Below are 12178 nucleotides of genomic sequence, written 5' to 3'. Positions count from 1 at the left end.
CCAGAGAAACCAAGATCTCCCCCTACCAGAAGGGTGGAAAATAAGAATTCAGGTCACCCTCTGCCATGAATAAGAGTGAGTGGGGTGAGGTGGGAGAAGGTTGATGCTCACAGCCCAAGGCAGTCCTCCTCCAGTTTGGCCCTTACAACTCCCTCATTACCCCTATTGTTGTAACACACACATATCCTGCAATGCAATCCATCAACCACACTCAGAGCTGGCTCTACCTCTGGGCAAAAGGGACAGTTGTCATGTGTGCCAAGCTTCTTGGAGGTCTAAGAAAGCTGGCATATGGACCTCATAACTCCCCTCCCTCCCTCCCAACCAAGCAGAGAGGTCCCCTTTTAGGCAGGAAGTCACTGTTCTTTAGATCAAGGTGCTTCTGAATATGGGGGGGGGTCCTCCACTTTCAATGGAAGTATATTGGTGAAAAATAGCTCTGAAAAATAGGCTGTTTCTAAAGGGGCCACTTTCAGTCTTATGGACTATGCTGCTCTGCACAAGGTCCAAAGCATGCACAGACAACCAGCATAAATCATTTGTGGCTTTGTGGGAGTAGGAGCTGGTCTTTCACATAGACAAACCAACTAGAATCAATGCAGGCCAATTTGCAAAACTGAATCAGTAGTTGAATCAGACCCAGGTTTGGTCCCCAATAATCTCTCCAGTTAGGGCTGGAGTCAGACTTCCCTGGAACCCTGGAGAGCCTTTACTGCCAGTCAGTGTAGTAGACAGTATGAACCAATGAACTCAGCATAAGCGCATTCCCTGTGTTCCTTTTCCTAAAGTGCTAATAATAAAGTTGTGTTTTTGCATGACTCCAGCCTTCATCAAGCTGGTGCCCTCCAGGTGTTTTTACAACTCCCACCAGCTCCAGCCAATGCAGTAATATAATGTATTCCAAAACATCAGGTTGGGGAAGGCTGTCTTTGACCATTCAAAGGGATGTTTCCCTGCTGTCAATTCTCTGTGCCTCTGTAAGGGGGGGGGTTGCAGAAGCTTCAAGAGGGCACCTTTCTCAGGATTGCAGGCAAGCTCGAATCATGTAGAAGAGGGGTTTTGTTGCTCTCTCAGACTGGGCATCCATACCCCCCACCCCCCCGGCCACTGCATACAACTAGAAGTGTAACAGGCATCAATTTCAATGCAATATTCAAAATGACTCCCCTCCCTAAATGAATGTGTGGACTCTTGCTGTTGGGGGATGAGAGTTGTCCTTAATCCAAATAAATGTACAGCCCCAGCTAGGAAAAGATGTACCATCTCTGGGAGCCTAAGGATTGGGAGCAAAAAGTTCCCCAAAATGGTAGAGCATCACTGCAAGGGCTTGTTGGCATCTGGCAAGAGCCTCTGGCCACAGCAATCACTATTTTCTTCTACACCTCCCCCTTCCCTACTTTCAGAAAGGATTCTAGAGATCTCCACAACAGACTGGAAATCATGGTAAGAGGCAGGATAATTGTGGTTCATTATGGCTCCCCCAGAGACCATGGAAATTCCTCGTCACATAAACCCAAATCTAGGCTAGTGATTTGATCCCTCTGGGATGCTGCTGCCATGGACTGCTTACTCAACTCTGACAACTCCAGGAATGATTCATAGAAACCAAAAGCAGTTTCTGGCTATGGCAAAGGAGGCTGCTCATCAGCCTACTTGTGGTATCTGACGGATTTTGTTCCATCTCTGGAAAGAAGAGTTGCTGCAGAAAAACGCAATCCTAGCAATTATTGCCCGTAAGCATCAATCTGCTGAAAAGAAATAACTCAATTGTTTCTGCCAGTGTTACCAAAGAGGATATGTCCTGTGCAAAAATGAGAGTTGTTGTCATTTCTCTTCAAATTTTACCTCCTTTGTGAGTTGACTGACAGGTTTGTAAGCCCCTGAGCTAGGTGTGTGTGCACTGCTGCTGGGAAAGGGGGTCATGGTGTACCTCAGGGGAAACAGGGCGACTTGAGAAACACGATGTCTGACAATACAAGCCTAATCATGTCTATTCAGAAAAAAACGTACTGAATTCAACTGTGCTTACACAATATAAATATATACCCGTTTAATCATATTTCAATAAAAAGCAAGCAGGGGGCCAACCCAAAAGATCCGCAGGCCAGCTCTTATCTTCACTTACAAACTGAAAAAGGAAATTACTCTTGGGTCCTAAAGCAGATGGAAAGCATGTTGAAAGTAAAAATGTAAAGTTCTGAGCTAAAAAAATCTATTCTGAAAGAAAAGTTCCTCTTCATTCCTATAAAATCTGCCTAAAATGAATGCTGGCCTGTCTTAGCTAAGGGCGCTCTGCCTCCTGGTGGCAGCGCCTGGGCCCGGGGGTGCGGAGAAGGCGGTCGGGGGGCGAGACAGCCACCCTCCCCAAGGAAGGAGGGGAGGAGATGGCCACGGCGGGAGTGAGGGTCAAAAAACGTTCTGCCCCGGGCATGCAAAACCAGGCTGGGTTGAAAGGGCGTCCGGTGCGAGGAAGCTACCCCTGCGAGGCAGAGGCAAATCGAAAGGGTGCCTCACCAAAAAGCCCCAGCCCACGCGGACCACAGGACCGATCGGAGGTCGGTCCGTCGTTCGTTTCCTTCCACTGCGGAAACTTCGCTGCTGGCGTCGCCGGGGCTGCCCCTTCTGGCTGGAGCGCGCGCACGTGGAGCAGGCACCGAATGGCTCCGCCCACCAGGCCAGCGGCGGCCAATCAGGCTTCGGCACGCCCCCCTCCTTAGGCCCAAAGAGCTTGGGGCTGTGTGGGCGCAGATAAACTTCCGGCTCTCAGTGGTCAGCAGGAGTGGGCTGCAGAGGCCTCTCCCGGTGTCTGTTGGTGTATTGTGTGTGGCCAGTAGAGGCCGGCAGCGGCTGGTGGGCGGGGCTACTAGCTCCTCCCTCTGCTGTGTCTCGACTCCGCCCCTCTCCCCTCCCGCACTTCGCCTCAGACTCTCTCGCCGGGACTGAGGCGAGGCTAGCCTGGGTGCTGCGGCCATGGGCGAGCCTCCCGCTCCTTCCGCTTCGCCGCCTCCGGGCTCGGTGCTGTGCCGGCTGCAGTACCTGGAGGACGGGGACCCCTTCTCGTGCGCCGCCTTCCCGGAGCCGCGCCGCCCGCCCGCCCAGCCCGTCGCCGAGGCGCTGCCGCTCGCCGCCCAGCTGCCCGCTTTCCACCGCCTTCTCGACGCCCCGCTCCCGGTGAGAGAGAGAGAGAGAGATATATGTGCGCGGCCTCTGAGCGCGTGCAGAGCGCCGGAAGGCGAAACCGCAGCCGTCGCCTTTGTAAGGTGCAACGGGGCAGGAGGCGGTAGAAGCCTCTGGCTGTGCTCCCCTCAGAAGTTCACGGGGCCAGCTGCTCCCTGGATGGGGCTGGCTGGCGCCGCCGCCCGTGGCTACTAGTCCCGGCGGCTGTTGGTGCGGGGGGAGGACAGCGCTGTCCGCAGCTGGGGAGGTTGCCGCTTCCTGGAGCCCCACGATGGTCATGTGCTTGGTTCCTATCAGGGCAGGATGCTGGGGTGGGGGTAGGAGAGAGGGGTGATCCAGCGTCTGGGAAGTAGCATCTGAAGGTATCTCCCTGAAGAGCCACCAAGGGAGGCCTGGCTTTTTCTCCTTTTTTGCACTCTTGGCATGCTCAAGGGGGATTGGGGCTGGCGCAGCTTCCCAAGGGGAGCCCCCCACAGTAAGGTTAGGGTGCCCAAAGCTCATTTGCCTTCTTCTGCCTTCCTCTCTTGCCTTTAGATTTTTGGTTTCTGCTCTGTAAATTTCTTATTGCTTTTAAAACCGCCAGTCTTGCACGTGGTCTTACTATAGAAAGGCAGCATACAAATCAGTGATGATGCATTTCTGGACACAGTCCCCATCTGCTTTGCCTGGCAATACAACATGGATAAATTTCTTCTAAAAAGTTGGGTGGTTCCCAGCTTAGAATTTTTGTGTGCAAAATTATGGCTATAGAAGGTCCGCTTGCCTAACTTGAGATGGCCTTGTGGTGTATTAGAATGCAGTCCAGGTACGTTTTACCTGCATTGCACAACTCTCAGTCTAACATGACATTTTTCTGCAGTCCAGAGATAACAAGAGACAAAAAGCAGTGACAGAGTTAAAATGATATATAAATTTTTGGCAGCCACAGGCATGAAATAGATAAGCGCTCAAAACACATACAATAAATGAATATTGTCCAGTTTATGTCTTGACATCATAGCTGAGAATGTATGCACTGACAATAAATTGACGGACCTGTAGCATTTGCTGTGCCAGTATGACTCAAACCATATATTTAGGCCAGAGCAGATATTTTGATCACCATAGATTGGTGTTCAGTCATGCTGTTTGGTCAGCCTTGCAGAGGTATCCTAGGAACAGCTGTTGGCTGCCTCAGTAGTATAGTCCCTGTGTTGTGTCTTGTAGCCTGGGCCAGCAGAGGTGGAGGATGTGTGTTTGGGTTGCGTTTCATTTCCTGGCCTCTAAATAAGCTGAACTCCCTATAATTAGATGTTGGTCTTGATTTGTTGTTTCATTTGCTGCTTTATTTTTGGCATGAAGCAGCTGAATATCTCATGTCAATAGTCATGGGGTATTTTTTTGTTGGCGACTAAAGGGGGTTGGGAACAAACAGGCAAAGCCGTTCCAACTAAGTGTGCTTGGGTTTTAAACATGTGCTCTAGAGCCAGGCTGTGTGCACAAACAACAGCTCTTATTATAGTCTAGTTGTTGCATATATTGCAGGAATTGAGGACTAAGTGAGACTTAACCCTCAGTGCCTCTTTGCATTTAACACAGACTCCCCACCCCTCTGCCGCTGCCACCGCCCTAAAAAAGGCAAAGAGCATCAACTGGGGATTCATCAATTGGGATTGCTGCTACGGTCTTGATGGAGGAATGTAACCCCTTTCTCTCCTGCTATAGTTTTGGGGGAAATACCTACTGTGAAGATGATGTTGATGCAAATGGAGCATTTCCTCCCAATGCAAAATACTTGCTTCAGAAGAGGCTTCCTCAGGAGTGCCTTATTTCCCCTTCCACTCTTCACCTACAAACTTATGAAGTGTTCTCCTTACTCCTGCTATCCATCTTCTAATTCAGCTCGTGCCTTCCTCCTCTGGCTTCTAAACCTGGAACTGCTCTTGCAAAAATCTGTTGATCTCTCACTACAAAAGTCACTATTTGGTCCTTTGGTGCCTTTGCTACAGGGGGGGTTACTCTCTCCTGCTTGACTCTCTTTATGCGAATGGAGCGTCACAGCTCCCATCATCCCTGATCACTGGCTGCTGGGAGTTGAAGTACAACAGCAGCATCTGGAGGGCCACAGGTCACAAACACACCCTACTTTATGCCGTCAGTCAGTCTCTGATTCTGTTTTCATCTGGTTTTTTGCCTGTCTAAGTGTTCTTTCAGTATTTACCTAGGTGGAGTATCTTCCTTTGTTTTCTTTCTCTTTGTTGAGGGGCCTGCCTGGGGATCTCTTGTTGTTTTCTGCTCTTTTCTCCACACACCGAATGACCACTTTCCCATGGCTTTCAGGGCCACTTGTACACAGAGGCTGAAGCTTAGCTTTCTCTCTCCCTTTCACTCCCATTTCTGCATCACCCAGCTGATATTTCTGTTCAGCTCCTTCGTTGTCTCAAGCGCCACTGCCTCCCAGACTGAACTTTTCATATTTCCTCTTTAGCTCTCCTTTTCTTACTGTATTTGTTGACGATGTTACCATGTATCAGGCAATACATGTGCCTGCAGAGTGTCTGGTGCTCTCCCTGCTGAAATTGGGCTTGGAAGGAAGCTTCCCATTGTATTTTTTTTTTTATAAGATGTTTATTAAGATTTTACAAAAAGCAAAAATTAACAGAATAAAAGGAAGACAAGAAAAAAGAGAAAAAATACAAAAATACATAAAAAAGAAAATACGAAATACAGAAAAGAAGTAAATAGAAAAAGTTAAAAACAAATCCATTTTTTTCATATCTTTAAGCTCGTTTGCTTGTTTCCTTGACCTCCTCACGCCTCCCTTTTTTGTATTCCAGTTTACATAGTTAATTCAGCAAATCCTTACCCTCTTTGTTCTGATCTTGACTCTATATCTCAACATATTAAACTTCATATTTTCATCTAATTATCAATCCTTTTTTACATATTCTTTTAACTTTGTTACTAAAGCCATCTCATTTCAATCCTACATCATTTTAACATTCAATAATTTTACAATGTTTCTGCAAATAGTCTTTAAATTTCTTCCAATCTTCTTCCACCAACTCTTCTCCCTGGTCTCGGATTCTGCCAGTCATTTCCGCCAATTCCATATAGTCTATCACTTTCATCTGCCATTCTTCCAAGGTGGGTAAATCTTGTGTCTTCCAATACTTCGCGATGAGTATTCTTGCTGCTGTTGTTGCATACATAAAAAAGGTTCTGTCCTTCTTTGGCACCAATTGGCCGACCATGCCCAGGAGAAAGGCCTCTGGTTTCTTCTTTTTCATTTCATTATAGATCATTTCCCAGAAAGCCTTAATCCTTGGGCATGTCCACCAAAGGTGAAAGAATGTACCTTCATTTTCTTTACACTTCCAACACTTATTATCGGGCAAATGGTATATTTTTGCAAGCTTGACTGGTGTCATGTACCACCTGTATATCATTTTCATAATATTCTCTCTTAAGGCATTACATGCCATGAATTTCATACCTGTGGTCCACAACTGTTCCCAGTCAGCAAACATTATGTTATGTCCAACATCTTGTGCCCATTTTATCTTAGCAGATTTAACCGTTTCATCCTGAGTATTCCATTTCAACAGCAAGTTATACATTCTTGATAATGTCTTAGTTTTGGGATCTAACAATTCTGTTTCCAATTTTGATTTTTCCACCTGGAAGCCAATTTTTTTGTCCAAGTTATAAGCCTCCCTTATTTGATAATAATGAAGCCAATCTCGCACTGGAAGCTTCCCATTGTAGGCAATGGAACAGGTGGGCAGTGTGCGCTTGGTGCCAATGGCAGAGTCCGTGGTTTGCAAATGGGGGCCTGGAAAGCTTGGTTGATTCCCGCCCCCCCCCCCATGTACACTGTTGAACAGGCCTGCAGGCCTTGGTTTGAATGCCCTCTCTGTTCCCTGTATTCAGTCTGTAGCTGAGCCATCTTGTTTCCTTCTTTCCAACTTTACAGAAATCCTCCCTCTGTTTCCGTGAGAAAGGTGGTGACAAAGGTGATTGGTGTGGGCTGCAGAGTGTTGGGTAGAGATGAGAGGTGTGGGCTGAGAGACTGAAAAGGATGCTGGGTAGATCTCAAAAGATCAGTTTGCTACATGGTAGATGGGTGAGTAGTGGGAAGTGCAAGAGCTCATTGAAAGACCTGGTGGAACATGCCTGAATTAAAGGTACCAGCCTCAGGCTAAGCGTTTGCTCTCCCCCCACCCACCTACTTTTAGAGTGTGAAAATAACTTTAACTAGTGAGTAGCATTAGTCATATCCTCACATAATTCACTTTTTTGTTTAGTTCTTACAAGGGAAATCGGTTCCTGAAATTCTTGTTCCAGACTGACCTTTGGAGTACAAAACATGCTTTCTGAAGATGACCCACACTCTGACTCCTGGAATGAGTCTTGTCTGTCCACATTTAATCCTAAAAGCATTTGCAGAGCCTGTCACGTGTGCCCTAGTAGGGGCGTAGCTTTATTGGAGATGTTGGGCTGATGTAAAGGGGCCTCATTCTGAGGGCATTCCTGATGAAGCAGCAAAGGTGCTGCCCCTTGAGGGTGGACTGAGTGCTGGTTTTAGTAGCAGCAAAGCAATGGTGTTGCTGGAAACTTCTCTCCTGTATGCTGAGCAGATGGGATAATCATGCACAGCAAAGACCAGCTTCTGTGTCCAAAATTAGTCCAGTGACAGTCAGATTTTCCTCTGGAGTTTGTTTCAGCTATTTCATCTGGGAATATTAAAAATAAACGTTCTCCCAAGTATACTCAGGGCCATCAAGAACTTCTTGTCCTCTGTCTTGGGAGGGCTATTCCTGACTCCCAACTTTGTGTACTGCTTTTGACAAGAGGGCTAGTTTCTTGGCCATCTTGTTTTCAGTTGTCCCCCACTACCATTGCCTGCCACAGGTAATGACGAGCCAACTTTCCCCAACCTCTTGCTCTCCAAATGTTTGGGGCTGATGGGAGTTATAGGTGGGCGCCAGCTTGTGGGAGGCTGCTATAAGATTTGTGCTACATCAGCAAACTTGAGCAGATAAATTCACCCCACCCCCAGGAACTCTATTTTGGAAGATTCTGAAAGTTGCCATGTTGACAATAGCCTTGATCTCCTGCCTGTCTTGCATATCCCAGGTGAGGCTCAGAACTCTGAGGGGCTGGAAAGCAGAGCAGCCAAGGGAGAAATCCATATGTCTTGCAGGAGCAGAAAAACTGGAGTTCTAGAGCTGAGCAAGTGGCACTTCTGAGCAGTACTACACTAGACTCTCCTTCACTGAAGTTTTTAAAACAGAGGTTGGATGCCTATCTGTTGGATGCCTCTGACTTTCAAGACTTGGGTGAGGCCCATGGCTGCCACACTTCAAAAAGAAGTGCAGGCTGGCCCTTTCGGAAAACACAGAGAGCAAGCTTCAGCACACAGCACATGGTGACAGAGTCCTGTGTTTTGATGAGAAGCAGGGCTTAGCCTCAGTTTCCAGGCCAAAAGGAGAGTTGATCAGCTTGCCTGCCAGAGCAGTCGTGGGTGCCTGTTCGTCATTATGTTCCTTGTTTTCTGAGCACTGTTGGCATGAAGGGTTGGCTCTGCTTGTGACACCCCTCATTAATCATCAGGGGCTGTTCTGTTTCGGGCACAAGTGCAAAGTAAATAGTGTGGTCCTGGTACATTTGTCTCCTTCGTTTCTGCAGAATTTGAGCCTAAACAATCTGGTCACATGGTGCAGAGTGGAAGGTGCAGGGGGAAGGAACAGGATAAGAAAGGTGGGCATCTAGACTGACTTCTCTGATGCGAGGATCGGTTTTGGGGGACAGTAGCCATGAGAAGAGATGTTATGGGTTCTGGAAGCTCTGCCAGCCTGGACAGGTCTGGCTTGCGAGCCTTTCTCAGATGATGGCCACGTTGCTGGACAAATATGAGAGCTAGGAACTTTCTAGTTCTGGTCTCTTCCTCCTCCTGAGATGAGTAGAATGCCAAATTCTCCACTAGACATCTTCTAATTCCGAAGTGGGAAGTTCTCAGTAGCCAGGATCCCCATCAGGGATTATTTTCTCTCTTCCTCCTATAGCCTATGGAGGAATGGATCTTGCAGCAGTTTCTAAATGGTGACTGCAAGAAGTTGTCTGATCCTGAAGCAGACCATTGGGGGTCCATCTGTCTCAGTTTTGTACACACCAGTGGTTCCAGTTAAGTACTGCAGACCCTCTGTTTTTCAGAAGCCAAGCTATGAACCCCCTACTTTTGAAAATTTTGATATCTGTATAGAAGTTTTTGTTATGTAAATGGACCCCCTGAAGTCCAAAGACCACCAATTGGGAACCGCTGGTCTACCCAGTGTTAGAAATTAGCCAGGCACATTTTGCAACTGGCATGGCTCCAATTGCAACCACATGGAGATCTCTGGATGCCAGGTTGGCAACTGAGGAATGCAAAATGCCAGAGGACGAGGAACTGAAATGTTTTCCTTGAAGCCTGAATTGGTTTTATTTGATATTTTAATGTGATGTAAACCGCTCTGAGGTTTTTTTCTTTAAAGTATAAAGCGGTATAGAAATGAAATTAATAATAATAATACCTCACCGCAAAAAAGCCCCTAGTCATTCCATTGTGGTGACTGCAACCTAGGTTTCAGGTGCCACTTGGCGGTTAGATTATATATCTGAGTCTCTAACAGTGGACTCTACACTAACTGTCAGCAGTTCTTACGCATTCAGGCAGGGAATCTTTCCTACTCTCCTTGGAGATGCAACTCAGGATCTTTTGTATGCAAAGCAGATGCCCTACCACTGCGCCTAAAGATGAAAGCTTCTCATGCTAGCTCATGGCCTGGCATGGTCCACCAGAAGGTGGTCCTTCTGCTTTAGGGGAGGCTGGCAGCACACTCCATGTGCTCATTTTAAAAATAGATTTATATCCTGTCTTTGAGAAAATTGATCATGAGATACAAGTTAAACATATAACAATATATAGAACGTTCCAACAAAAGACAGAAAATCAGTACAATATAGTCATAGGTAAAGCTCGTGGAGACAACCATTAATAAAACAAGCCACTATCCCACGTCCACTAAAACACAGCCAAGCTCATCAGTTGAAAAGTCCTGTCCACTTAGCCTTCCTTCAAGAAAGATCCTGCAAGAATAATGAAGCTTTAAGATCTCATTAGAAAGCCCGTAGTGCCGCTGTTTGATGGAGCCCAGTTGGCCATGAATCTCACTGGAGAGTGGCCACTGCCGCATCCCTGCCAACTCCCCCCCCCCGCCCAAGCAGTTTCATGTAGATGTTCATGTAGATGTTGCATAGAGACACTTGTGGCACTGATCCTTGAGTAAAGGGGTCATGTTTGGATACAGACCAGCCCGTTGCCTTTTTGAATAGCCCTGCAACATGCCTTTCTGCCTTCCCAGGCCCATTGTCCTTCACTGAAGCTGTCCAGAACGTGGACAGGCAGGACTGGAATGGCCTGAATCAGTCTTGGAACTGAGAATACTGTGCCCTCTTTGAGGTTGAGCAGGATTCCTGCCAAAGCTCATCACAGGAGGGAGGGGCAGCAGCAGGCCTGGGACTTGGCCAGCCTTTCTTCTTCACAAGGCTTGTTAACTCTCCATTGCCTGCCCTTGGAGAGCAAGCAAAGAGTTGATGGTGAGGAGGGGATTTGCATCACAGCCCTCTTCCCAAGAGCAGCTGTTTCCTGCATCAGCACCTGCTGTGCCTTCCACTGGGAGAGGAGCATCTCCCTGCCTGTCCTGGCTGAGCAGTAGGTGAGAGGAGCAGCCTAATCCCTCTCTGGATTGCACAGCTCTCCTTGCATGAATGTGTCGATCCAAGTTTGGCTAGTTTGCCAGCCCTTCAGAGTGTTGGATGTGGGGCTTCCTATCCCTGTTCTGATCAATGCAAAGCCTACTATTTGGAAACAGAGCTGTATCGCTAGTTTGTTTTTGTTTTTTGTTTTTGCTTAAAGGCAATATTCCCCTCAGATCAGGCATTTCCCTTGTGATGGCTTTTGGGAATAGCTGGGAGCTTCCCGTTGTGGTGATGAGGTCTGACTCAGCATGGGGTGAGTCAGCTGCAAGTCTTGCAAAGGGAGGGAGGGGTGTGGCGGCAGATCTCAATCTTCCCTGTCTCTGAGATGAAGTTGGTTGCATCTCTCTGGGCTTTCTTGTTAGCATCCGTCTGTCTCTGGAGACAGTGGAGGAGTCTGCCTTTGGGAGTGAAGGCAAACTGTTGGGAGGAGGGGAGAAACCCCACAGCCCTTGGCTTTTGGTGCAGCCTGCCTGTCTCTGCAGTATTGGGCTAGCAACATTTTCCCCTTCCCAAGCCTGACACCTCACTTCCCATTTTTCCAGCATATCTGGCATACTTGGGTCACCTGGGGAAGCTATTTCTCCCAAGAACCATCCTCACAATCTTGCTTTGCTCTGCTCTTCAGGCTGATCTCTGTGTCTTTCCTGCAAGCTTCCTCTGCTACTTCTAAAGCAGAAATAGCCCCTACCACGCCACTTTTCTTTCCTGTCCCTCTTTCTGAACACCTGGGCTGTCCATTCAGTTGGTGCAGGCAGGGGGCCAAACCACCTTGGCATCTCCTCTAACCTCATCACATTGACCGCAAAGAGTTTCTGGAAATGAGAGATCCTAGTAGTGTACAGGCATGCTGCCTGTAGATTGACACAAAGCTACCACTGGAAATGGAATCTTTTATGCAGTTTCAACCTATTCTACTCAGTTCCTCAAGCCAGAGGATTCTCCGTGTGACTTACAACACAATTAAAATCCACTTAAGCAGTAAAATCAGTAAACAGAAAGTGGAATAGAGACACCCAACTCCTTCTGCAGTCACTCTTTGGGCAGTTCCCTCTTTTGCTGGTCATTTTCAGACATTGCCTCCATCTTCTGCTGGGGTTTTTATCCACTGAGTGGTCTTCACATTTCAATAATTCTGAGTTGCAGCTCACCCTTCCTGAGTTCTTTGCTCACCCCAAGGCTCCTGTTGCTCGCCCACTGAGGAAAGCCAGCTGCTGGAGGC

General features: G+C 47.6%; 1 protein-coding gene across 2 annotated transcripts in view; it reads left to right on the top strand.

The window, feature by feature from the left end:
- The first annotated feature begins 2908 nt into the window (after window positions 1-2908).
- The window catches only part of FHOD1 (formin homology 2 domain containing 1), a 34308-nt gene continuing 25038 nt past the window's right edge, over window positions 2909-12178 (top strand). Inside the window, exon 1 of one of the 2 annotated variants that reach the window (XM_083624855.1) lies at window positions 2909-3171. In XM_083624855.1, coding sequence (XP_083480981.1) covers window positions 2971-3171 — 201 coding nt within the window. In that variant the 5' untranslated portion in view covers window positions 2909-2970. The remainder of the gene's footprint in view (window positions 3172-12178) is intronic. The other variant, XM_083624856.1, reaches the window with a different exon arrangement.

The sequence above is a fragment of the Podarcis filfolensis genome (assembly GCF_964270895.1).
Source record: "Podarcis filfolensis genome assembly, chromosome: 8".
Classification (NCBI taxonomy): Eukaryota; Metazoa; Chordata; class Lepidosauria; order Squamata; family Lacertidae; genus Podarcis; species Podarcis filfolensis.
The sequence above is the reverse complement of the archived record's forward strand: the minus strand, read 5'-3'. Positions and strand labels throughout refer to the sequence as shown.